Source organism: Muscardinus avellanarius (genome assembly GCF_963383645.1).
Source record: "Muscardinus avellanarius genome assembly, chromosome: 19".
Taxonomy (NCBI): domain Eukaryota; kingdom Metazoa; phylum Chordata; class Mammalia; order Rodentia; family Gliridae; genus Muscardinus; species Muscardinus avellanarius.
Window position 1 is genome coordinate 43,646,167 of NC_137805.1, and position 24,385 is coordinate 43,670,551.

At 46.3% G+C, this 24,385-nt stretch overlaps 1 protein-coding gene across 2 annotated transcripts in view; it reads right to left on the reverse strand.

Moving 5' to 3' along the window:
* CEP250 (centrosomal protein 250) overlaps positions 1-9,304 on the reverse strand; it is a gene marked incomplete at both ends in the record, with an annotated part of 46,197 nt that extends 36,893 nt beyond the window's left edge. For both annotated transcript variants that reach the window (XM_080716197.1, XM_080716196.1), the window contains 7 exons: positions 1,487-1,583; positions 3,751-4,002; positions 4,229-4,335; positions 6,386-6,551; positions 6,769-6,851; positions 8,314-8,370; positions 9,122-9,304. In XM_080716197.1, coding sequence (XP_080572323.1) covers positions 1,487-1,583; positions 3,751-4,002; positions 4,229-4,335; positions 6,386-6,551; positions 6,769-6,851; positions 8,314-8,370; positions 9,122-9,304 — 945 coding nt within the window. The remainder of the gene's footprint in view (positions 1-1,486; positions 1,584-3,750; positions 4,003-4,228; positions 4,336-6,385; positions 6,552-6,768; positions 6,852-8,313; positions 8,371-9,121) is intronic.
* Between the last annotated feature and the right edge of the window lie 15,081 nt (positions 9,305-24,385).

Sequence of the window (24,385 nt, forward strand, 5' to 3'; positions counted from 1 at the left end):
ACACACAAAAAAAGTTCACATTAAGTGATTAAAAGCTCCAAATTAAACTGGGCATGGTGGTACATGCTTATAAACTCAGTACTTGGAAGGCTGAGACAGGAGGATCATGGATTCAAAGCCAGCCATGGCAATTTAGTGAGGCTCTCAGCAAGCTAGTGAAACCCTGTTTCCAGATAAGAAAATCTGGCTGGGAGCCAGATGTGGTGGCACATACTTGGAATCCCAATACTTGGGAGACTGAGACAGGAGGATTGCAGGGTTGAGAATAGCCTTAACAACACAGCAAGACTCTCAGCAACCTAGTGAGATCCTGTTTCAAGCTAAAAAATAAAATAGGGCTGATGGTATAGCTCAGAGATAGAACTCCCCTGGGTTCAATCCCTAGTAACACACACACACACACACACACACACACACACACACACACACACAGAGCTCCAAATTAGCCTGCCAAATTAGGGTTTTTCTTCTATCACTTACTAGCCTGGCAACCTTAGTTAACTCCTTCTTTGAACTTTTCTTTTTAAGTAGGAATATCTGGATGTGATGATGCATGCCTGTAATCCCAGTACTTAGGAGGCTGAGATAGAAAAATTGCAGGTTTGAGGACAGGCTCAGCAAATAGTGAGACTCTCATCAACCTAGTGACACTGTTTCAAAATAAAAATAGAGCTTGGCATGGTGCACACACTTTTTTTTTTTTTTTTTTTGGTGGTACTGGGGTTGCTGAAAACCCTTCTATTTCCGGGCTATACTCCCAGACCTATTTGATACTTTATTTGGAAACAGGGTCTCCTAAGCCAGCATGGCTGGCTGGCTTCAAACTTGTGCGATCCTCCTGTCTCTGCCTCCCAAGCACGGGGATTACAAGTGTGCGCCACCATGCCCAGCTAGTAATAATCTTTAAGACTAAAGATTTCCTCTCTTCCTTCCTATTGTACTTATGTCAAAACTATCAATAATCTTAAAAACTTAAGACTCCCTCTTTCTATTCTGCTTATGTTAGTAAAGGCCTGAAGACACAGACTTACAGCTATGCTTTGTTTGGCTTATATAAAATTTGAACCAACATTTATACATTGAGAGTCTGCATAAAAATCTGAATTTCTGGCATCTCTCAAAATGTTGGCAAAGGGCCCATTTCTAGATGGCAGTAGATGGCAACAATTTAACAGCTGAACAGTGCGTGCCTCCTTGAGATGAAACATTTATTCTACAGGGTTAAACAGTCGCTGTCATTCCTCACCATTTCCTTAATACTAAGCCCTAGGGCTCCTCGCAGTTCTAGAAACTAAAGAGAGCAGCACTGGAAAAACCAGAATTCTTATAAGAAACCCACTTAACTCATTTATATTAGCTAAGTCCTGTGGATGTCTGAACTCGCAAATTCTAGACACTTTCCTGATATTCTGCACTACCTGTTCATAAAGGACAAGAAACCTACAAGCCCACTCCTAACTCCTTTCCCGAATAAAGGATCATGTACCAGTATCTCCATTGTCTCTCTCAGAGCCTTTACCATCTTCTCATAATCTTCATTTTGCTTCTGAGCCTGGGTCAGCAGAGCAGACAGCTCCGTCACTCTAAAGAGAAGGGCACAGCAGTGTCACTGGGTGTCCCACGGAGATGTGGACAGAGCTGCTATGCAGCACACCCTGGCCCCAATACAGACACTCCCACTGCAGCCCAGCCTTCTGCATTCCTTGGTACCACATGATGCCATAGCCTTGAACTGGGGGGCTTTGTGAGGGGAGCCAAAAGCCACTCAGACACATGCAGGGATCTGCCACATCTCAAAGCTGGAAAACATTTGGGGGCCCAAGAGCTGAAGCCCTGGCCCACGCCTTCTAGGTCTTCTTTGATTTTGAAGTCAAGCACTCTGAAGCTAGTCAGAATATCAAGATTGCCAAATGGGATAGTCCCAAGGTCCCTTCAGCCCAAAGTTCTGATTCTTTTTTTTTTTTTTTTTTTTTTTGGTACTGGGGTCCTGGAAGCCCTTCTAACTCCGGGCTACACTCCCAGACCTATTTTTTATATTTTTTAAAATTTGGAAACAGAGTCTCTTAAGCCAGTGCAGCTGGCTTCGAACCTGCGCGATCCTCCTGTCTCCGCCTCCCAAGCGCGGGGATTACAAGCGTGCGCCACCACGCCCAGCCCAAAGTTCTGATTCTGATAGGGGAAAAAGAAGGGATAATTTTGGAGAGAGTATAGTCAGTTTCTCTGCTATTAATCTTAAACATCTGTATCACTTATAGCCATATCTTAGAGCTTAGTGCTGGGTACTATTCGGGTGGTTAAACAAGTATTTCTTAAATAAATAACATCCAGGAGTTTAAAGTTCTTCTGGAGGCTGAGACAGGAGGATCACAGGTTTGTGGCCAGCCTCAGCAAGTAGTAAGACTCTCATTAACCTAGCAAAACTTTGTTTCAAAATAAACAATCACCGGGCATGGTGGTGCATGCTTGTAATCCCAGTACTTGGGAGGCTGAGACAGAGGATCACAAGTTCACAACCAGCCTCAGCTACTTAGTGACACCCTGTTTCAACATAAAAGAATAAAATCAGGCTGAGAGTATATGTTGGAGGAAGAATGTCCTTGGGTTCCATCTCCTGTACCACAAAAAACAAAATAAAAAAATAGGGCTGGGAGAGTAGCTCAGAGGTAGAGCCTCTAAGCTCAATCTCTAGTACTGTAAAAAACCAAACCAAAACAAAACAAATAACAAAGCCAGGCTTGGTGGCGCACGATTGTAATTCCAGCATTTGGTAGGCTGAGACTGGAGGATTGCGGTTCGCGGACAGCCTCAGCTACTTAGTGAGGCCCTCCGCAACCTGCAACTTAGTGAGAACCTGTTTCAAAATAAAGACTAAAAGCCAGGTGTGGTGGCGCACGCTTGTAATCCCTGCGCTCGGGAGGCTGAGACAGGAGGATCGCGCAGGTTGGAGGCCAGCCTCAGCTGGCTTAAGACACCTGTGTCCAAATAAAACATAAAATAGGTCTGGGAGTGTAGCCCGGAGGTAGAAGGGCCCTGGGTTTTCTCCCCAGTACCACCAAAAAATAAATAAAGAAATAATGAATAAAAATTCGGGCAGGGGGTATAGCTTGGAGCTCGAACGCCCCTGAGTTCCATCCCCAGACCTGCAAAACCAAACAAAACAAATAACAGCTGGACTGGGAGTGTAAATAAGCAGTAAAGCACTTGCCTAGCATGTGTGAGGCCCTGGGTTCTATCCCCAGGCATCACAAAAAACAATAAATAAATAAACAAACAGCCTACCCTCCCCCCTCGAGGAGACTAAATAATTAATGAGGTATAGTGAGATCAATGGTGTAGCAAGTTGAAATACAGCAGGAACACAGTAACATAACAGGCTATGAGCTCAGAGAAGGCTCCACAGAAGAGTGAACTACCCGTAAAGGATAAGCAGAGAGAGAAGGAAGGAGGCATGCCACAGCGAGCACGCTCCAAGGAAGAGGGGCAGGGGAATGGCAAGTAGTTTGGGGTTGACAGAGGAGTCATAGCTAGCTGCGTAAGTCAACGGGAGAGATTCTGAGCTGCAAGGGAGCCTGAGGGCAGAGGGAAGACAAGCCCCAGCTGTGGCTCTGAGTTTCAAACTAGACCATCCCGGTGGATTTCCTTCCCCTCTGGTGGTGGGCATGCTCTCGGCACCTCTGCTGCCTGTTCCTAACTCTAGCGAGTCAGCTTTCCCTTAGAGCTTTTCCCTCCTGGACCCTCAGGCCATCTCACCGATCCTGAAGCTTGGCCTTCTCCAGATCCCCTTGGCTCCTCAGCTGTATTAACTCCTGGCTCCTCTCGTGGGCTTCCTTCTCCAGCTCCTGGGTCTTGGCTAACAGCAGTAGGAGCTGGGCTGGCTCACTCCCATCCATTCTCCCAGATACACTGGGTTCCCGAGACTGTGCTCCCATGGTCAAGCGCAAACAGCAGGTGAGCAGGGACCCAGAAAGCCTTGCGTGCTCAGCCTTCAGCTCTGTCAGATCTCTGAGCACAAGCAAAGAAAAGAGCAGACTCCAATGGGGACGAAGGAAGAGAGTAGAGAACAAGCCTAGCCTGAGGGGTAGGTCTGGGAAAAATCATCAGAAACCAACAATAGCAACTCGCCCCCCAATCCCATCCCCACACCCGATGCCCCCTTTCTCTGCAGCCCGCCGCCTTGAGTGGAAAATCCATAGGGGCAAACCTCCTCCCTTCTTATCCCCACACTGACCTGTCAGTAGCTGACTTCATTTCCAGAAAGTGGCGTCGGAAAGTGACCACCTGACGCCAAAGACTGAGAAGGCGACTGTGTTCCCCTTTCAGGTAGCCCTTGAAGAACTGTGTATTTAGAAACCCAGGTCACATCCAAAGGCAGAGGACTATCTTTACCAACACAAGAGTCTTAGATCCCTCCTGACTACTGGGGGAAAGAAAGAAGGACTTTAAAGAAATAGCTTATAACCTGGTGTGGTGGCACTTGCCTGTAATCCCAGTACTTGGGAGGCTGAAGCAAGACAATTGCAGATTTGAGACCAACCTCAGCAACTTAGACCCTGTTTCAAAATAAAAAATTAGCCAGGCATGGTGGCTCAGGCTTATAATTCCAGTACTTGGGAGGCTGGTACAAGAGGACTGCAGGTTCACGGCCAGCTTCAGCACTTAGCGAGGCCTTCAGCAACTTTGTGAGACTCTGTTTCAAAATAAAAAATAAAATATGATCGGGGGTATAGCTCAGAGATAGAATATCCCTGGGGTCGGGTGTATTCATTTCAAGTCACCCCCTCATGCCATTTTGGCATGGGGCTGTATTTCTCTTTTCTGTATTTCTATCTTTTAATAAACTTCTTTAAATCTTCAAAAAAAAAAAAAAAGAATATCCCTGGGGTCAATCCTCAGTGCCAATAAATAAATTAGTTAATTAATTTAAAAAGGGGGAGGAAGCCGGGTGTGGTGGCACACGCTTATAATCCCAGCATTTGGGAGGCTGAGACCGAGGATCCATTTCGTGGCCAGCCCCAGCTACTTAGTGAAGCCCTTTGCCTAGAGATAGAAAACCCCTGGGTTCTATCCCCAGTACCACACATGCACACACACACACACATACAGACACACACACATACAAAAAAAGTTTACAGTGGAATTTAAGAGGTCAAAGGGCTTCAGACGGTAAATGGCCTTCTTCTGGGCTAGATTAGAAAAGAATATGCAAAGCCAGGAATGGTGGCACATGCTTGTAATCCCAGTACTTGGGAGTCTGAGACAGGAGGATCCGGGTTCAGGGCCATCCAGCTAATTAGTGAGGGCCTCTGCAACTTAGTGAAATCGTGTTTCAAAATAAAGAATAAAAAATTGGGCTGGGGATATAGCTTGGAGGTAGAATGCCCCTGGGTTTCATCCCCAGTACCCCCCCCAAAAAAAGCAGTAGCTGCTCAACTGGGAACTATTACCATAGAGAGAGAGAGAGAGAGAGGAAGAAAGAGAGAGAGAGAGAGAGAGAGAGAGAGAGAGAGTGTGTGTGTGTGTGTGTGTGTGTGTGTGTGTGGTGCTGGGGAGTAAACTCAGGGATATTTCACCTCCAAGATACATCCCAGCCCTTTTTTTTTTTTTTTGGTGGTACTGGGGTTCCTGGAAGCCCTTCTACCTCCGGGCTACACTCCCAGACCTATTTTTATATTTTTATTTGGAAACAGGGTCTCTTAAGCCAGCGAGGCTGGCTCCAAACCAGCGCGATCCTTCTGTCTCCACCTCCCAAGCGCAGGGATTACAAGCGTGCGCCACCACGCCCGGCCATCCCAGCCCTTTTTAAGTTTTGTTTTGAAGCAGGGTCTCACTAGGTTGCTAAGAATCTTACTACATTGCTGAGGCTGTTCTTGAACCTACAGTCCTCTATCTCAGCCTTCCTAGTACTAGGATTACAGATGTGTGCCACCATGCCTGGCTTCCCATAGACTTGTAAAGAGAATTAAGTGATCTAATAATGTAAATCACCTAGAATGGAGCAAAGGTTCAGGAAACACTTGTTTCCTTGAGCTGGGATCTGAAAATTCCCCAGGGTCCATAAGCAGTCTTTCTTCTCCCTTCCCTTTAGTGACCGCCTTCTCAGCATCTAGCTATGCAGTTGTACAGACTGAGGGAATAAATAAGCTTTCAGATCCATCTAAAGCCTGAGCTCGTCACTTTTTGAAGAAGAGAGTTGCTGGCAGAGTGTCATGCCACCTGCCAGCAAAGCCTTGACTAGGCAGGTAATGACAGAATGAAAAAGGCCGAGGCCAGGCGGAGCTGCAGCACAGGCATGACTGGCCTGGGCAAAGCCACTGGCAGGGTAAGGATGGTCAGAGACTAACGGTGAAGCTCGGTCTCCACCCAAGTACTGCCCAGCCCTTCCTACCTCCTGCTCCATCCGCCACTCGCTCTCCTTCCTCATGAGCTCATCCCGGGCCTGGCTCCAGTCCACCGTCAGTTTTTCCACATCTTCCCGAAGGGCTTTATTCACCACATCAGCTTTTTCCATGTGCAGCCGGAGCTGGGTGTTCACCTCTGCTAGACTCTCACACCTGCACTGGGGAGAGGTAAGAGCAAGTACAAAACACACATACGGTCCAACTCTGAACCTCCTGGGGGTAGGATGATAACGGCGGGAATTTTCCACTGCCAGGAATGAGAGGGCGCAGACTGAAGCCCATGGTTCTAACCCATGTTAGCCCTCAACACAGAGGTTTCCCATCAGCCTTCTCCACCCACTGGCCACGCAGAAGATATGGGGTCCATCACCTCTGCTGCTCCTCATCCAATCGAATCAGCAACTGGTCCAGGCTTGGCTCCTCCACACTTTCCCACCGCTGAGGGATCAGTCCCTTTGTCACACAGAAAGAAACAAGCCTTATTCACTTCCAAAGAGAATATCCTCAGACAACTCCACAATGCCCTCTTCCACAAGAGCCCACTACCTTTTTTCTTTTTCTTCAGTACTTGGGGTGGAACCCAGGGGCAATCTACCTCCGAACTATACCCCAGCCCTAATTTTTAGTCTTTATTTTGAAACAGGGTCTCACTGAGTTGCAGAGGGCCTCACTACATAGCTGAGGCTGTCCACGAACCGTGATCCTCCTGTCTCAGCCTCCTGAATGCTGAGATTACAAGCATCTGCCACCACGCCTGGCTCCCATTTTCTTTTTATTCTTTCTCTTTTGTTGCCAATTTGCTTCTTTTCTCAATCATTGCATTCCAGAAGCAAGTCTGCTGTGTCCCCTTTCAGAAATGAACCAGTGACCTCTCCTAAAAGATGGCATTTGGCAGTAAAAAGGACCTTCAGCCTAAACATAAGGTTATCTTCTACTAACTGGTTTGGTGTCTTCTATACTAATTCTGGGGCCCTCAGAAGTTGCTTAACTTCTTGGTGCTACAGTGTCCTCAGCTACAAACCTAAGCATAAGATTATCTTTCACTAATGGCCTTGATTTCTTATATACTAATTTTTGGGCTCTGGGAACTTACTTAACTTCTTGGTGCTATAGTATCTTCAGCCACAAAATGGAAGTGGTAACATTCCCTTTAGAGAGTTGTTTTACGGGCTGACATAATTATATCACAATGCCTCGCGGTGCCTAGTCTGCATAGAAGATGCTCAATACATCTTGATTCTCAAGCAGGGTATGTTAGTGCATGCTTGTAATCCCAGTACTTGTGAGGCTGAGACAGGAGGATCACAGATTTGAAACCAGCCTCAGCAACTTAGTGAGACTCTGTTTCCAAATAAAAAATAAAATAGAGTTGGGGACCTAGATCAGAGGTAGAATGCCTCTGGGCTCAATACCTAATACCAAAAACAAAATGAAAAAATGTTTTTATATATGATTCTTCCTTCCTTTTTTAGAAAATGTGAGAGGGTGCTTGAGTGATTTGGAACAAAGGCAAAACAAAAAAATAAAACTTTCACAACCAGTCCTACCCAGCCAGCAGCAAAAATACATCCCTCTGCCACAGAAGTGCTCTGTAAACCTGTAAGTCAGACACCTCTCTAGGACGGATCAACACTGACACCTGCTGGAGGAAAGATGCATTTCTTCCCTCTAATTCTACTTGTCCAGTCTGGTAAATCCCCTGAAGCTGCATTCCTCCTTTGAGAACCAAGGGTTGGAATATGACAGGCTAGCCATAGCAAGGTCCAAAGATCAATGTGGATAAAGTTCTCAGGGGCAGAAGAGAAACTTCTACCAGACACCCTTATCAAACCCCAGCCTCCCCCTGCTAGCAAATGAAGCCTAACAGGTACATTCACTGAGGGCTCCAGGGGAGCAGGGCCTCGACCTCACTCACTCCAGTGGCTTCCAGCCGCTTCTCCAGCTCTTGGCACCAACTCCGGTACTGCAACACCTGAGGCAAAGACAGCACATTCCAGACATGGACAGAGCTCAAACAAACGGCCCAACCCAAAGTTCCCTGGGTGCCATAGGCGAACCTGCTGTGAACAGAGAACTGGGTGGTGCTGGTGAGGTGAGGCCATACCACATTACTGCTGCAATTGGGGATAAAGAATACTTTCTATTTGCCTCTTGTATTGGAGAAGCAAAACCAGAAAACTCAGGGTCAGGTCTTAGCTCTAGACTAGCTCAAACCTGGGCAACTAATTTAACCCTTGCAAATGTCTGTCTTCCTTCCTTCCTTCCTTCCTCCCTTCCCTTCTCTCTCTTTTTTTCCCTCTTTCTTTTTGTGGTACTGGGGATTGAACCCAGGGGTATTCTACCTCTGAGCTACACCCTCCCTAGCTCTATTTTATTTATTTGGAAACAGGGTCTCACCAGGTTTCAGAAGGCCTCACTAAATTGCTACGGCTAACTGCAAACCTATAATCCTCTTGTCTCAGCCTCCCAAGTACTGAGATTACAAGCGTGCACCACCACACCTGACTCAAACGTCATCTTTAAAAGAGACATAATTTGTACCTGAGGAGCAGCTGTGAACATCAAGAGAAGCCATATGTGAAAGGCAGCGGTGTGTGCTGGTCCTCCCCTCACCAGGCTAGGTATGGGCCATTCCCCCTGCTTGGGTCTGCCCCTTTCACTCCACCCTGGCACCCAGCTCTGGGAGGTTACTCTTCCCTTCCATAGAAAGGCAGGAGCCTCACCTTGGCCTGCAGCTTCCTCACAAGGGTAGCCTGCCTCTGCTGTGCTTCTTGGGAGTTCTTCAGCTTACGCCAGGAGGCTGCCTGGTTCTCCGCCATCTGCTGCTGTAGTGCCAGCACTTGCTCCTCCAGCACCAGCTGCAGTGACTGTGGCTTCATGTTCAAGCCAGGGCTTCCTGTCTCCATGGGGGCACCAGGCAGCAGGACCAGAGGGCTCTAGGCGGCCAGAGGCTGCTCGCTCCCAGCAGGGTCTCCAACCATTTCTGAGCCGCTTCTCCCTCCTCTTGAGCTGGGGACCAAAGCACACACAAAATTGAAAGTCCAGAGGACTCAGATGAATTCAAGCAAAGCTAGGCTAGACAAAGTAAATATGTGCCTTTAAAACAGGACTCCTCAGTACCTTCTTTCTTTCTTTCTTTCTTTTTTTTTTTTTGCGGGTCTGGGGATGGAACCCAGGGGCATTTGACCTCCGAGCTACACCCCCTGCCCTATTTTTTATTCTTTATTTTGAAACAGGGTCTCACTAAGTTGCAGAGGGCCTCACTAAGTAGCTGAGGCTGTCCGCTAACTGTGATCCTCAGGTCTCAGCCTCCCAAATGCTGGGATTACAAGCGTGCGCCACCACGCCCGGCTTCCTCAGAACCTTTAAAATACTCAGATGGAATCAGGCAAGATGGTATATTCCCAGCTACAGCTACGTGGAAGGATGAAGTGGGAGTACTGCTGGAGCCTAGGGGCTTAAGCCCAGACTGGCCAACATAGCAAGATCCCGTCTCTACTCAAAACAAAAAGCAAACTAAGATGGATCCTAATCTCTAAGAGGGGACTATGATGACCACCATTCCCCAAATATAGTGGACCATGAGACAAACTCATGGGACTAGTGTTTCCTGGCATGACTTTGGAAGTCCTCACTAAACCGAGAGCTCCGAGTTTACCACTGCATTCCTAGTGTCTGGCACAGTTCACCTGTCTATGAACCACTGACGCAAGGGAGACAGACACAATACATATGCAATAATAGACAGTTTGGGATAGTATGGGAAGACAAGGACGGGCACTTCACCCAGCTGGGGGTGGGGGGGTTTAAATTGTGAATCATTATCATTGTAGTCAATATTCATTGAGTGCTTCTACACATCATTTGCTTTATTAAATGATTTATGTGCATTACATCATGTCATTTTGTCTTAATGAGAATCTTTTTTGTTTTTGTGGTGCTTGAGATTGAACCCTGGGGCATTCTACCTCTGAGCTAAACCCAAATCCTTATTTTATTTATTTATTTGTTTATTTATTTATTTATGTAGTACTGGGGATGGAACCCTTCTCAGGCTACACTCCCAGACCTATTTTATATTTTTTAAATTTGGAAACAGGGTCTCTTAAGCCAGCAAGGCTGGTTTCGAACCTGCGCGATCCTCCTGTCTCCGCCTCCCAAGTGCAGGGATTACAAGCGTGCGCCACCACGCCGGGCTTATTTTTTATTTTGAAACAGGATCTCACTAAGTTGTGGAGGGCCTCATTAAAGCTGGCTTCACTATGATCTTTCTGTCGCAGCCTCCCAAGTACAGGGACTACAGGTGTGCACCTCTGCACCTGGCTCTTTAATGAGAATCTTGAAATCTTATCTACCTCACTTCACTGTAGATACTATTATAACTCTATATTAGATGGGGATGCAGAAGCTTAGAAACATTAAGCAACTGTACCAGGTCACATGGCTGCCTCTCTGACAAAGAAAAAGGGGTAGCTGGTGTTTCAGGTAAGGGATCCAAAAAGAGAGAACGAAAGAGCCAGCTGCAGCAGAATGGAAAATCATCCTCACTCATCAAGATCTGGGCCACACAGGGCAACAGGCCACCTGCAGATGGGGGAGGCCAGCCTAACAGTGGCCTTAAGAGACACCAAGAGAAGGGGAGGCAGGAGAGCCATGAGAAGTTCTAGGTGCTTGTCCAAGCTCTGCCTCAAATGGGCTGTGACCTCAGGCATGCCCTTTTAGTTCCCTCATCCCAAGATGAGAGCAGCCAGCTATACCACCTAACACACAATTATTTCTATAACATGAGTGAGGAAGAACAGGGAGTTCCTCCATGTTATTAACCTGAAGATCCCCAGCAGCAGGACTAAGGCATCTCTGTATTTCCATTTCCAACTACCTATCAAGAAAATGGTCTATACAGCAAATGCAAATGGTCTACACAGAATGGGAGTTTCAAGGGCCTCAAATCCTTTCATGTCCTATGTCCTAACTCAAATGCCACCTCCTACCATATCCTCCCAGATGAACCCAGGAAGAATTACCATGCTTTTAGTTTCTTGTGTGTGTGTGTGTGTGTGTGTGTGTGTGTGTGTGATTATATCTTCACTATGTGAAGATATGCACGGCTCTCACTCCTGACAGATCTAAACCCTAGGCCAGAGATTACAGACTCGTGGTCTGCTGGCTCTTTTCAACCATTGTGTGAGCCACACAATTATTTTTTTCTTTTCATGGTTCAGAGCCTCACACATTAGGCATATGTTCTACCACTGTGCTACATCCCCAGCCTCTGTGTATTACAGAGAATCGAGCCCAGGGTGGTTCTACCACTAAGCTACACCTCCGGCTCTTTTTATTTTGGAACAGGGTCTAAGATAGCATGTGCTAGTGCTAGCCTTGAACCTGAGATCCTCCTGTCTTTGTTTCCTAAGTACTGGGATTGCAAGCACGTGCCACCACATCCAGCTTTTTTTTTTTTTAACTTTCTTTTCTTTTTTTTTTTTTTCAGTACTAAGGATGGAACTCAGGGACATTCTACCTCCGAGCTACACTCCCAGCCCTATTTTTCATTCTTTATTTTGAAACAGTGTCTCACTGAGTTGCAAAGGGCTTCACTAAGGAGCTGAGGCTGTGTGCAAACCAGATCCTCCTGTCTCAGCCTCCTGAATGCTGTGATTATAAGTGTGTGCCACCACGCCCGGCTAAGCTCCTTTTTATTTTTTAAACAGGATCTCACTAAGTTTCCCAGTATGGACTCAAACTTGCTATCCTCTTGCCTCAGCCTTCCAACTAGCCAAAATTATAGGAGTAGGCTACCAGGCATCCACACAATAAATTTTTTTTTTTTAAACTGAAGGATGAACACAGAGATATTCTACCTCCAAGCTATCTCCTAGCCATATACTTTTTGTGGGTGTGGGTCTGGGGATGGAACCCAGAGGCATTTGACCTCCGAGCTACACCCCCTGCCCAATTTTTTTATTCTTTATTTTGAAGCAGGGTCTTACTGAGTTGCAAAGGGCCTCACTAAGTAGCTGAAGCTGTCCATGAACCGTGATCCTCCAGTCTCAGCCTCCCAAATGCTGGGGTCAGAAGCGCGTGCCACCATGCCCGGCACTTATTATTTTGAAACAAGGTCTCACTAAGTTGCTGAAGCTGGCCTCGAACCTGCAATTCTCCTGTCTCAGTCTCCCATGTAATGGGATTACAGGCATGTACCACCATGCCCTGCAAATATAATGATTGTGTGTGTGTGTGTGTGTGTGTGTGTGTGTGTGTATGTTGCTGGGGATTGAACCCAGAGGTATTCTACCTCTCAGCTACAACCTCCAGCCTGATTTTATTTCTTATTTGGAAACAGAGTCTCAGTGGGGTGCTGAGAGCCTTGTTACGGTGAGGCTGACACTGAACCTGTGATCCTTCTGTCTCAGCCTCCCAAGTCCTGGGGTTACAGGTGTGTGCCACCACGCCCAGCTATACATAATGATTTCAAGAGTTCAAGTTAGGATGCACATAAGAATACAGATTTCAGCTCCTCACTCACCCACCAGGCAACGGCCAGCTGGCTGCAGCTGAACAGTGAGCACCCCCCCACACCCCCCACACCCACACCCCCGTTCACCACCACACCTTACCCCATGGCTACTCTCTCACTGGTAGATTTCAATTTCCATTTATTGTATTTATGCTATTGTCTTTCTTATAATAGGGTCATGAAGAAAAACTCAGCTTACTAATTTACATTACATCTCCTGGGCGAGTGAAGTTACCCGAGTCCACAGAGCCTGTCCTGGGCAAGTAAGTAGCAAGAACACCATCACAGCTTATAAAGGCCCAATGGCACCCTCACATCTATAAAGGCCCAAAGGCCCAATAGTAATACAGCCTCCCCCATGTTACAAACATCTTTTTCTGCCCTTCTTCCCACCATGGCAGCATGAGATGCTAGCTCTGAGTTCAAGGGAGCTCAATCCCTCTCTGCTGGATGGAGACACAGACCTTCCAGGAAACTGCTCACTCACCCCAGGACTTCTGCCAACGCTCTACCAACAAGAAGAAAGCATCTGAGTTGCTCCAAAGAACTGAGGTACCTTTTCTCTCCTAACACTGTGAAGGTTGAGCCAGGCTTTTGCATAAAGAGTTTCAGACACCCCAAAGGCTCCCTTGCCCTCCTTTGAACCCACATCCCAATATATTACATTGAACTATATATATGAAATTGCTAATATTTTCCCATTACTTTTTACCTACAAAAATAGCAAATTTCATGCAGTTCAATGTAATGTGTCTAAAAGTAGGCTTTCGATAGTTCTAGGAATTCTCATTTAATCTTCTTTAAGGATAAGGCTGCCAGTAACACGCACACATTATTTGGGAAGGTGATATCAGTAATACTTTAGCAAGAATATGAAATTAATTAGCATTAGATGGTTATTTTACTTTAAAAGATAATTAAAAAATTTACAGCCATTCATAAGCTTAGTAGAACCCTCTTGTTTTAGATAAGGAAACTGGGACTTACAAACATAAAGTAACTTTATTCTGTTTATATGCCTTATTCATCTCAAAAAGTGATTTGAAATTATAGCAAATATACCACACTACACCTGGGCGTGGTGGAGCATGCTTGTAATCCCAGCATTTGGGAGGCTGAGACCGGATGATTGCAGTTTGAGGACAGCCTCAGCTAGTGAAGCCCTTTACAACTCAGTGAGACCTTGTTTCAAAATAAAGAATAAGAAATAGGGCAGGGGCCGGGCGTGGTGGCGCATGCTTGTAATCCAAGCATTCAGAAGGCTGAGACTGGAGGATTGCGGTTCGTAGCCAGCCTCAGCTACTTAGTGAAGCCCTCCGCAACTTAGTGAAACCCTGTTTCAAAATAAAGAATAAAAAATAGGGCAGGGGGTATATCTTGGAGGTCGAATGCCCCTGGATTCCATCCCCAGACCTGCAAAAAGAAAAAGAAAAAAAAAAGAAAAGAAAAAAAAAAGAAATAGGGCTGGGGGTATATCTCAGAATGCCCTGGGTTCCATCCCCAGTATCTATTCTCCCCCCCCCCCAACACAAACATCTATTTAACTTTTTCAAGTAGATGTCTAGCAGACATTTTTTAAAATTGTGTTTTTATTTGCAGACCTGGAGATTGAACCCAGGGGCATTCTACCTTTGAGCTACACCTCCAGCCCTTTTTTATTTTTGGGGTGGGGGTACTGAGGATGGAACCCAGGGTGTACCTCTGAGCTATATCCCAGCCCTATTTTTTTTTAAGTCTTTTTTTTTATTTTTTGAAATAGGATCTCACTGAGTTGCAAAAGGCCTTGCTAAGTAGCTGAGGCGGTCCATGAACCATGAACCTCTGGTCTCCACCTCCCAAATGCTGGGATTACAAGTGTGTGCCACCGTGCCTGGCTGCTCTAATCCTATTTTTTATCCTTTTTTTTTTTTTTTTTTTTGCAGTACTGAGGATGAAACCCAGGGGCATTCGACCTCCAAGCTACACCCCTGGTCCTATTTTTAAGTCTTTTTTTTTTTTTTTTTTGAAACAGGGTCTCACTGAGTTGAGAAGGGCCTCGCTAAGTAGCTAAGGCTGTCCCGAGGTCTCCGCCTCCCGAATGCTGGGATTACACGCGTGCGCCACCATGCCTGGCTTTGATTCTTTATTTTGAAAAAGTCTCACTAAATTGCTGTGGCTGGCTGTGAACCTATGATCCTGTCTCAGCCTTCCAATACAAGCTTGTGCTACCACACCCGGCTTCTAGCAGGCATCTGAAAGTTAACTTGTCCAAAAGTGGACTGTTGGTGCTCCAACCTTGCCCGTTTCAGTAAATGGCAATTCTATCCCCTGGTTACTCAAGTTGGAAGCCTTAGAGTCAGATTTACTCATCTCCCAAATCCTATAACCAACACATCAGCAAATCCTGTTGACACTACCAGATCTCCTCAGTGCCAACATCCTGAGCCAAGCTTCTCTCGACTGGTATAGTAGTGGCTTTGAGGTATGGAGCCTAATTCTCTCCGTGTGTGTGTGTGTGTGTGTGTGTGTGTTACTAGGGATGGAACACAGGGGCACTCTACCTCTGATTCACAACCCCAGCCTTTTTTTTAGGTTTTGTTTTGTAATAGGGTTCCAGTAGGTTGCCGAGGGTCTCCTATGTTGTTGAGCTGTCCTGGAACCTGCAATTCTTCTGTCTCAGCCTCCTGAATTCAGTTGTGCACAACTCACCACACCTGGCTTAATTCTCACCCTTTCAGTGTGGGCTGGAATAAAGTACAAATGACTTCTGAGACAAGGTCGTAAATGGTGCCGTGGCTCCTTGCCTGCTTGCTCACTCTCGCAGTCCCTGATCAGTTCCTCTGGGGGATGCCACGTGCTCTGTTGAGGACACACAAGCACCCTGTAAAGAGGCACAGAGGTAAGGAACCGGGGCCTTCTGCCAACAGCTCTGTGAGTGCGCTATCCTGGGAGCAGATCTTCCCACCCCAGCTGAAGCCTTCTGATCACTGCAGGCCCAGCTGTTAGCCTGATCGCAGCCTCAAGAGAGGCCCAAGCTACCAACACCCAGCTAATCTGTATCCAGATTTCTGATCCACAAGTGTGCAAGATAATAAGCAAACTTTGTGTGTGGTGCTGGGGGTTGAACTTCGGGGCATTCTACCTCCAAGCTACACCTCCAGCCCGATTTTTTATTCTTTATTTTGAAACAGGGTCTCCCTGAGTTGCGGAGGGCCTAAGTAGCTGAGGCTGTCCGCGAACCACGATCCTCCTGTCTCAGCCTCTCAAATGCTGGGATTACAAGCATGTGCCACCATGCCCGGCTATGAATGTTGTTTTATATTGCTATGTTTGGGGGTGATCTCTTACAAATAGATAATACATCTGGATTACTACTAAGGCTTCCTAGATGGTAGAGATACCCTCTGAATTTTATTGTTTCTCAAAAGAGTTGTCAAAGGGTCACTTTTTTTTTTTTTTTTTTTTGGTGGTGCTGGAGATGGAACCACCTCCGGGCTACACTCCCAGACCTATTTTATATTTTATTTGGAAACAGGGTCTCTTAAGCCAGCTGAGGCTGACTTCGAACCTGCGCGATCCTCCTGTCTCAGCCTCCCAAGCGTGGGGATTATAAGCATGAGCCACCACGCCCGGGCCAGAGGGTCACTTTAAAACACAGAACAGATTGTGTCACTCAAAATCTTTATAATGGCCTCTAGGGTCCTAATAATTCCAATCCAGCCCCCCCCCCCCCCCCGACTTCCACTTCCTGTTCCTCCCCCCCTTGTTCACACCCCTCCAGCCAGATAGCCCTCCTAGCTGTGTCTGCTACATATCATGTTCCACACCCAGCTGGGGGCCGCCTCCCCCCCCCCTTATCTTCACTGCCCTCAGGTCTCTGTTCAGGCGTCACTCAGTAAATGGGTGCCTAGCCACCCATACAAGATACCACCACTCCTCTACACACATGGGTATTTCCTTACTTTGCCATGCTTTTCTGTCCCTAATTATTATGTGTAACAACGTACAGAAAGTAAATTCCATCAGAACATTGTTTTATTAAATGCTTATATTTCTGGCTTCTAAAACTATAATCCTTGCTATATAGCTGGTGCACATTAGATATGTGACTGACTCATTGATAAAAAGGACATTAGGTAACATATTAAGATCCATATTATCACCAATAATCTTGTAAAATGCTGACAATTCTATAAGCATTCAAAAGCCAAAGAGATTGTATACAGTTTGTACAACACTTTACTCTCACAATAATCACTCATAATCTTCAGGGTGTGTGTGTGTGTGTGTGTGTGTGTGTGTGTGTGTACTGGAGATTGAACCTAAAGTTATCCTACCTCCAAGCTTCACTCCCTGCCCTTATTTTATTTCTTTTTTTTTTTTTTTTTTTTTTTTTTGCGGTTCTTGGAATGGAACTCAAGGGCATTCTACCTCCGAGCTGCATCCCCAGACCCCCCTTTTATTGGGGGGGGGATCTGGGGATGGAACCCAGGGGCATTCAACCTCCGAGCTACACCCCTGCCCTAATTTTTTTTTTTTTTTTAATTATTTTGTAACCGGGTCTCACTTAGTTGCAGAGGGCCTCACTAAGTAGCTGAGGCTGTCCACGAACCGCGATCCTCCGGTCTCAACCTCCAGAATACTGAGATTATAAGCGTGCGCCACCACGCCCGGCCCCAGCCCTATTTTTTATTCTTTATTTTGAAACTGGGTCTTACTAGGTTGCAAATGGCCTCACTAAGTAGCTGAGGCTGTCCTTGAACCGAGATCCTCCGGTCTCAGCCTCTCAAAGGCTGGGATTACAAGCGTGCGCCACTACGCCAGGCTCCAGCCCTTATTTTGAAATAGGGTCAGCTAAATTGCTGAGGACCTTTCAGGATAAAAAAAAATTCAAGAGCCACATACCAAACCCAAAGACAGTCTAGTGAAGTTAGCAGATGCCCTGGGGAAAGTCTCCAGCTCCACTCACTAATTAGCTGTAGGACTCCGGCAGGTTACTGGATCCCAGTGCGCGTTTCTTCACGTGTGAATTGTGAAGCTAGAGACCCTAACTCAGAGATGGCTGTGAGGATTAAAGGCACCTTTACATGTAATGCACTTGGAAGCACCTGACATTTTAAGACTACTCAGTAAATATTAACTAATATTGTCATCATCACGTGCTGGACTCTGGAGAAACCACAAAGGCAAAACATAACGTCCAAACTACAAGCTCGGGCATGAGACGTAACTCGGTGCAGAGCGCGCAAACGCGGAGCAGCGAGGTTGGCGGCGCCTGGAGAAGGCGGCTGGGCGAGGCTCCCGCCGGCCGCCCGAGCTGGACTCTGCAGAATGAGCGCAGGGCGGCGTCGAGGCTCCCGCCGCCCACCGGCCCCGGCCTCGCGATCCTCCGGGGAGGCCGCCCACCCGCGCCCCCGCCCGCCGCCCCGGAGCCCCGGAGCCCGCCTCACCGCGGCCCGCCGCGCCGACTCCCGAGCGCCGCTCGTTGAGCCCGCCAGGCCCGACGGGGCCGATGCGCCGGGCCCGCCCCCGAGCGCGCGCCCGAGGGCCTCCCGCCATGATGGGTACTGGCATCGGACTTACTCGAGAGGCCCAGGAGGAAAGGGAGGTGCTATGTCGCTACGGAAGATCCTTCTCTAGAAATTGGGGCAGCAAGAGCCTCTGCATTGCTCGGGGGATGTTTTATGAATCCGGAGAGCTTGGCCCGACATCATCCCCCTGTTGGCTTCAGAGTTGCACACTGCGCATGCGTAAAAGTTGCTGGCTTTGAAGTGCGCATGCGCACTGCGCCACACCCCCAAAGACACAATGCCTGGAAAGTAGGGGAAGTCTCGCGGACTGCGACGTCCAATTCCAAAGTTTTCTTTCCTTTTTTTTTTTTTTTTTTTTTTTTTTTTTTTTTTTTGTGGTACCGGGGGTGGAACCTAGGGGCTTTTCTACCTCCAGGTTATACTCCCAGACCTATTTTATACTTTATTTGGAAACAGGGTCTCACTAAGTTGCTGAGAGCCTCACTAAGTAGCTGAGGCTGGCTTCGAACTTGTGCGATCCTCCTGTCTCAGCCTCCCAAGCGCTGGGATTACAAGCGTGCCTCTCCACACCCGTCTGGTTTTCTCACTTTTAAGTCCTGATGGGCCAGATTGGAGCTGTACAATCCCCACAGCAGAGTTCCTTATTGTTTGGAACACTCAGTATTCTCGTTTCCTCTACACATTTTTTTTTTATCACTCTTACCTTTGCTTGAGCTGAGTTTGTCTAATTTTCTGCAAAAGCATGACTGCCTCTAGTCCATTTGTCCCTCTGACTCGGGCGTTATTCTCCTAACATTTTGTGTATAACCATCAGCATGCACTTTCTTAGGATTGAAATTTCAAACCTGCCTTTCCCACTCAGTGTTTTTCAATTTTTAGTAAGGATTGAAAACAAAAAGCAAATGCAGGGAACTTCTAAAATGCGGACGTTCAGATTTCACCACTAAAAACTCAGCAAACCAAGGCTGGAGACAGGAATCTGCATTTTTTTTTTTAAGATTTAAAAAAGTTTATTAAAAGATAGAAATACAGAAAATAGAAATACACCTCCATACCAGACCGCCATGGAGGGGTGACTCGAATGAATACACCCAGGAATCTGCATTTTAGCAAATACCCCCAGATCATTCTGGTGCACCCAGATCATTCTGGTGCATTAGACACACATTGCGAAGCATGTTGCAAGGTTGTGAGCTTCTTAAGGATAAAGACTGGTACTTGGTAATCTCTGCCTTTTGCACTCTGCAGAAGGCTTGGTACAAAATAGGTGCTCATTAAGTGTTGAACAAGTTAATGGATAGCAATAGTGAAACACTGTAATCCCAGTATTTGGGAGGCTGAGACAGGAAGATCACAGGTTTGAGGCCAACTTCAGCAAATTAGCAATATCCTGAGAAATTTAATGAGACCCTGTTTCAAATTTAAAAAAAAAATGGCTGGGAATGTAGCTTACAAGTAGACTGCTCCTGGGTTCAATCCCCAGTACCAGAAAAACAAATGAAAAAAATAAAAAATAAAAAACCTTAGCCGGGCGGGATGGTACACACTTGTAATTCCAGCATTTGGGAGGCTGAGACAGGAGAATCGCAGTTCAAGGATAGCCTCAGCTACTTAGTGAGGCCCTTTGCAACTCAGTGAGACCCTGTTTCAAAATAAAGAATAGTCAGGTGTGGTGGCGCACACTTGTAATCCCAATACTTGGGAGGCTGAGACAAGAGTATTGTGCAGATTCAAACTCAGCCTCATCTACTTAGTGAGCTCTCAGCAACTTAGTGAGACCCTGTTTCAAAAAAAAAAAAAAAAAAAGAGCCAGGTGTGGGGGCGCACGCTTGTAATCCCTGCGCTTGAGAGGCTGAGCCAGGAGGATCACACAGGTTCAAAGCCAGCCTCAGCTATTTAATGAGGCTCTCGGCAATTTAGTGAGACCCTGTTTGCAAATAAAATATAAAATAGGTCTGGGAGTATAGCTGGAGGTAGAAAAGCCCCTGGGTTCCACCCACAATACTGAAAAAAAAAAGTCTGGGTGTGTAGCCTGGAGGTAGAAGGCCCTTGGGTTCTATCCCCAGTACCACAAAATAGAAAGGAAGAAAGGAAGAAAGAAAGAAAGAAAGAAAGATAGATTTTAAAAATAGGGCTGGTGGTGTAGCTCAGGGTAGAATGCCCCAAGGTTCCATCCCCAGTGCCGCAAGGAAAAAAACAACTGGGTATGGTGGTGCACACTTGTAATCCCAGTTGTTTGGAGGCTGAGACAGGAGGATCGCAGGTTCACAGCCAGCCTTAGCTACTTAGTGAGGCCCTCTGCAACTTAGTAAGACCCTCTTTAAAAAAATAAAAGAATAATGCCAGGTGTGGTGGCGCACGCTTGTAATCCCCGTGCTTGGGAGGCAGAGACAGGAGGATCGCGCAGGTTCGAAGCCAGCCGCGCGCGCTGGCTTAGGAGACCCTGTTTCCAAGTAAAAATAGGTATGGGAGTGTAGCCCGGAGGTAGAAGGGCTTCCAGGAACCCCAGTACCAAAAAAAAAAAAAAAAAAAAAAAGAATAAGCCGGGCGTGGTGGCTCACGCTTGTAATCCCTGAGCTTGGGAGGCAGAGACAGGAGGATCACCCAGGTTCGAAGCCAGCCACGCTGGCTTAAGAGACTCTGTTTCTAAAAATAAAAAAGTATCAAATAGGTCTGGGAGTGTAGCCCTGAGGCAGAAGGGCTTCCAGGAACCCCAGTACCACCAATAGATAGATAGATAAATAAATAAATAAATAAATAAATAAATAAATAAATGAATGAATGAATGAATAAGAGCCCCCCCACAAAAAAAAAAAGAATAAAAAATAGGGCTGAGGGTATAGCTCCAAGGTAGAATGCCCCTGGGTTCCATCCCCAGTACGGAAAAAAATAAAAAAAAATAAAATAAAAAAATAAAAAAAAGAAAAGAACAACAAAGGGAAACACTGTTAAGAGGTACATTGTACTTTTCTCATGTAAGCATTTCTTAGTAGTTACTCCCAGAGAAAAAGGGAGGACACTGAGTCTGAAAAGCAATCTAGAGAGAAGAAATCTCTCTAGGCACTGGACTAAAAAGGTGCAAAGAAGCTGGATATGAAGCTGTGTGCCTGTAATGTTAGTCCTTGGGAGGCTGAGACAGGAGGGTCACAGGTTCAAGGCCAACTCGATAACTTTGTGAGGCTCCCTGCACCTTAGTGAGACTCTGTTGCAAAATAAAAATGAAAAGGATAGGGGGTGTACCTCAGAGGTAGAATACCCCTGGGTTCAACCCCCAATACCCACCACACACCCCCCAAAGAATCCACACTGCGGAATCCACCCTAGGGAAATAATCCTACAGGAAGACCTATACAAGAATGCTCCCAGCCGGGCTTGGTGGGCAGGATTGTAATCCCCGCATTTGGGAGGCTGAGACAGGAGGATTATGGTTCTCAGACAGCCTTAGCTACTTAATGAGGTACTTTGCATCTCAGTGAGACTGTGTTTCAATAGGCCTTGTTTCAAAATAAAGAATAAAAATATAGGGCTAGGGATGTAGCTTGGGGGTAGAATGCCCCTGGGTTCCATCCCCAGTACCACAAAAAGAAAAACAAAACAACAACAACAAAAAAGAAGAATGCTCCCCACTGCAATATTGGAAATGGAGAAAAACAAACCTGTTTAAATGTTAAGCATACCAAACTTTTCTGCCTCAGCACCTTGCATGTACTTTGCCCTCTACCTGCATCACTTTTCCCCAGTTCTTTTTTTTTTTTTGCAGGCCTATGGATGGAACCCAGGGACATTCAACCACTGAGCTACACCCCCTGTCCTATTTTTTATCCTTTATTTTGTTTGTTTGTTTTGTTTTGCGGGTCTGGGGATGGAACCCAGGGGCATTCTACCTCCGAGCTACACCCCCTGCCCTATTTTTTATTCTTTATTTTGAAGCTGGGTCTCATTGAGTTGCAGAGGGCCTAAGTAGCTGAGGCTGTCCGCGAACTGTGATCCTCTGGTCTCAGCCTCATGAATGCTGGAATTATAAACGTGTGCCACCACACCCTGCTTCCCCAGTTCTTTCTTGACTTAGCTGATACTGCCATCTTTTCAGGTCTCAATTTGTTTGTTTGTTTGTGGTACTGGGGATTGAACCCAGGGGTATTCTACCTCTTAGTTATACGCCCAGCCACACTGGCTCCAGGTTTTTTTTTGGGGGGGGGGATTTGCAGTACTGGGGATGAAATCCAGGGCATTCTACCTCCCAGCTACACCCCCAGCCCTATTTTTTATTCTTTATTTTGAAACAGGGTCTCACTGAGTTGCAAAGGGCCTCACTAAGTAGCTGAGGCTGTCCGCGAACCACGATCCTCCTGTCTCAGCCTCTCAAATGCTAGGATTACAAGCGTGTACCACCACACCCAACTATGAAATATGTATTTTTACTCTAATTTTATGGGAAAGAAACAAGTTCATAAGCTGGGCATGGTGGCACAGGCCTGTAATCCCAGTACTTAGGAGGCTGAGACAGGAAGATCGTAGATTCAAGGACAGCTCGAACAACATAGTGAGACTCTTAGCAACTTACTGAGACCTTTTTTCAGAACAAATAATAATAATAAAATAATATAATAAAAAGGGTAAAAGGGCTGGCGTTTAGCTCTGAGGTAGAACACCTGGGTTCATTCCTTCTTTACATTGGGATCTCCGATCAAATATCCCTTAGTGAGACAACTCTATCTAAAATAGACTTCTCTTAAATCCTCCTTAAGTTTTCTTCCTTTCTCTTTCTTTCTTTCTTTCTTTCTTTCTTTCTTTCTTTCTTTCTTTCTTTCTTTCTTCTTTCTTTCTTTCTTGTACTGGGGATTGAACCCAAAGCATTTTACCTCTGAGCTTCATCCCAGCCCAATTGTTTTGTTCCTTTCTAATTATTTTATTTTATTAAAATTTTTTTTTTTTTTGCGGGTCTGGGGATGGAATCCAGGGACCGAATTCGACCTCTGAGCTACACCCCCTGCCCTATGTTTTATTCTTTTTTTTTTTTTTCTTTTTTTGGTGGTACTGGGGTTCCTGGAAACTCTTCTACCTCTAGGCTACACTCCCACACACCTTTTTTTAAAATTTGGAAACAGGTCTCTTAAACCAACCAGGCTGGCTTTGAACCTGCGGGATCCTCCTGTCTCCACTTCCCAAGCGAGGGGATTACAAGTGTGCGCCACCACACCCGGCATTCTTTATTTTGAAACTGGGTCTCACTAAGTTGCAGAGGGCCTCACTAAGTAGCTGAGGCTGTCCACGAACCGCGATCCTCCGGTCTCAGCCTCCCGAATGCTGGGATTACAAGCGCGTGCCATCACGCCCAGCTTTTATTCCTTATTTTGAAACAGAGTCTCATTAAGTTGCAGAGGGCCTCACTGAGTAGTTGAGGCTGGCACGAACCTGCGATCCTCCTGTCTCAGCCTCCCAAGTACTAGGATTACAAGCCTGCGCCACCACGCCTGACTCTGCTTTAGTTTTTTACACAGCCCTTAGAATTCTCTAAATTCTATATTTGTTTTGTTGTCTGCCTCCCACCGGAACATGAGCTTAGACTCTGATGTCTTGTCCACCACCCTATAGCCAATGCTCAGACTGAGGCCTACCACATAGCAGGCACTCAAATACTTGCTGAGTAGTTAAGTGAATACATGAATGCATATGCAAGATCCAGCTGGTAAGTGAAAGAGATGGGACACGACTGTTGTCTGTTCCTGGAGCCTGGGCTCTTAGCTGTGCTAGACTGACTCATGGAGAGACACGGGGTTGTTCAGATAGCACAATGGATGTGAAATCTCTGAAATCTGCCAAGTGCTTGAGAAAAGCAAGGGATTATCCTTCAGCTCACGATTTGCTCATCTAGGAATGCTCTGGCGACTGGCTTTATAAGGATGTTTTGTGGGGTGCCCATAAGATAATGGGCATGGGAGCATTTGCATAAGTTAAAG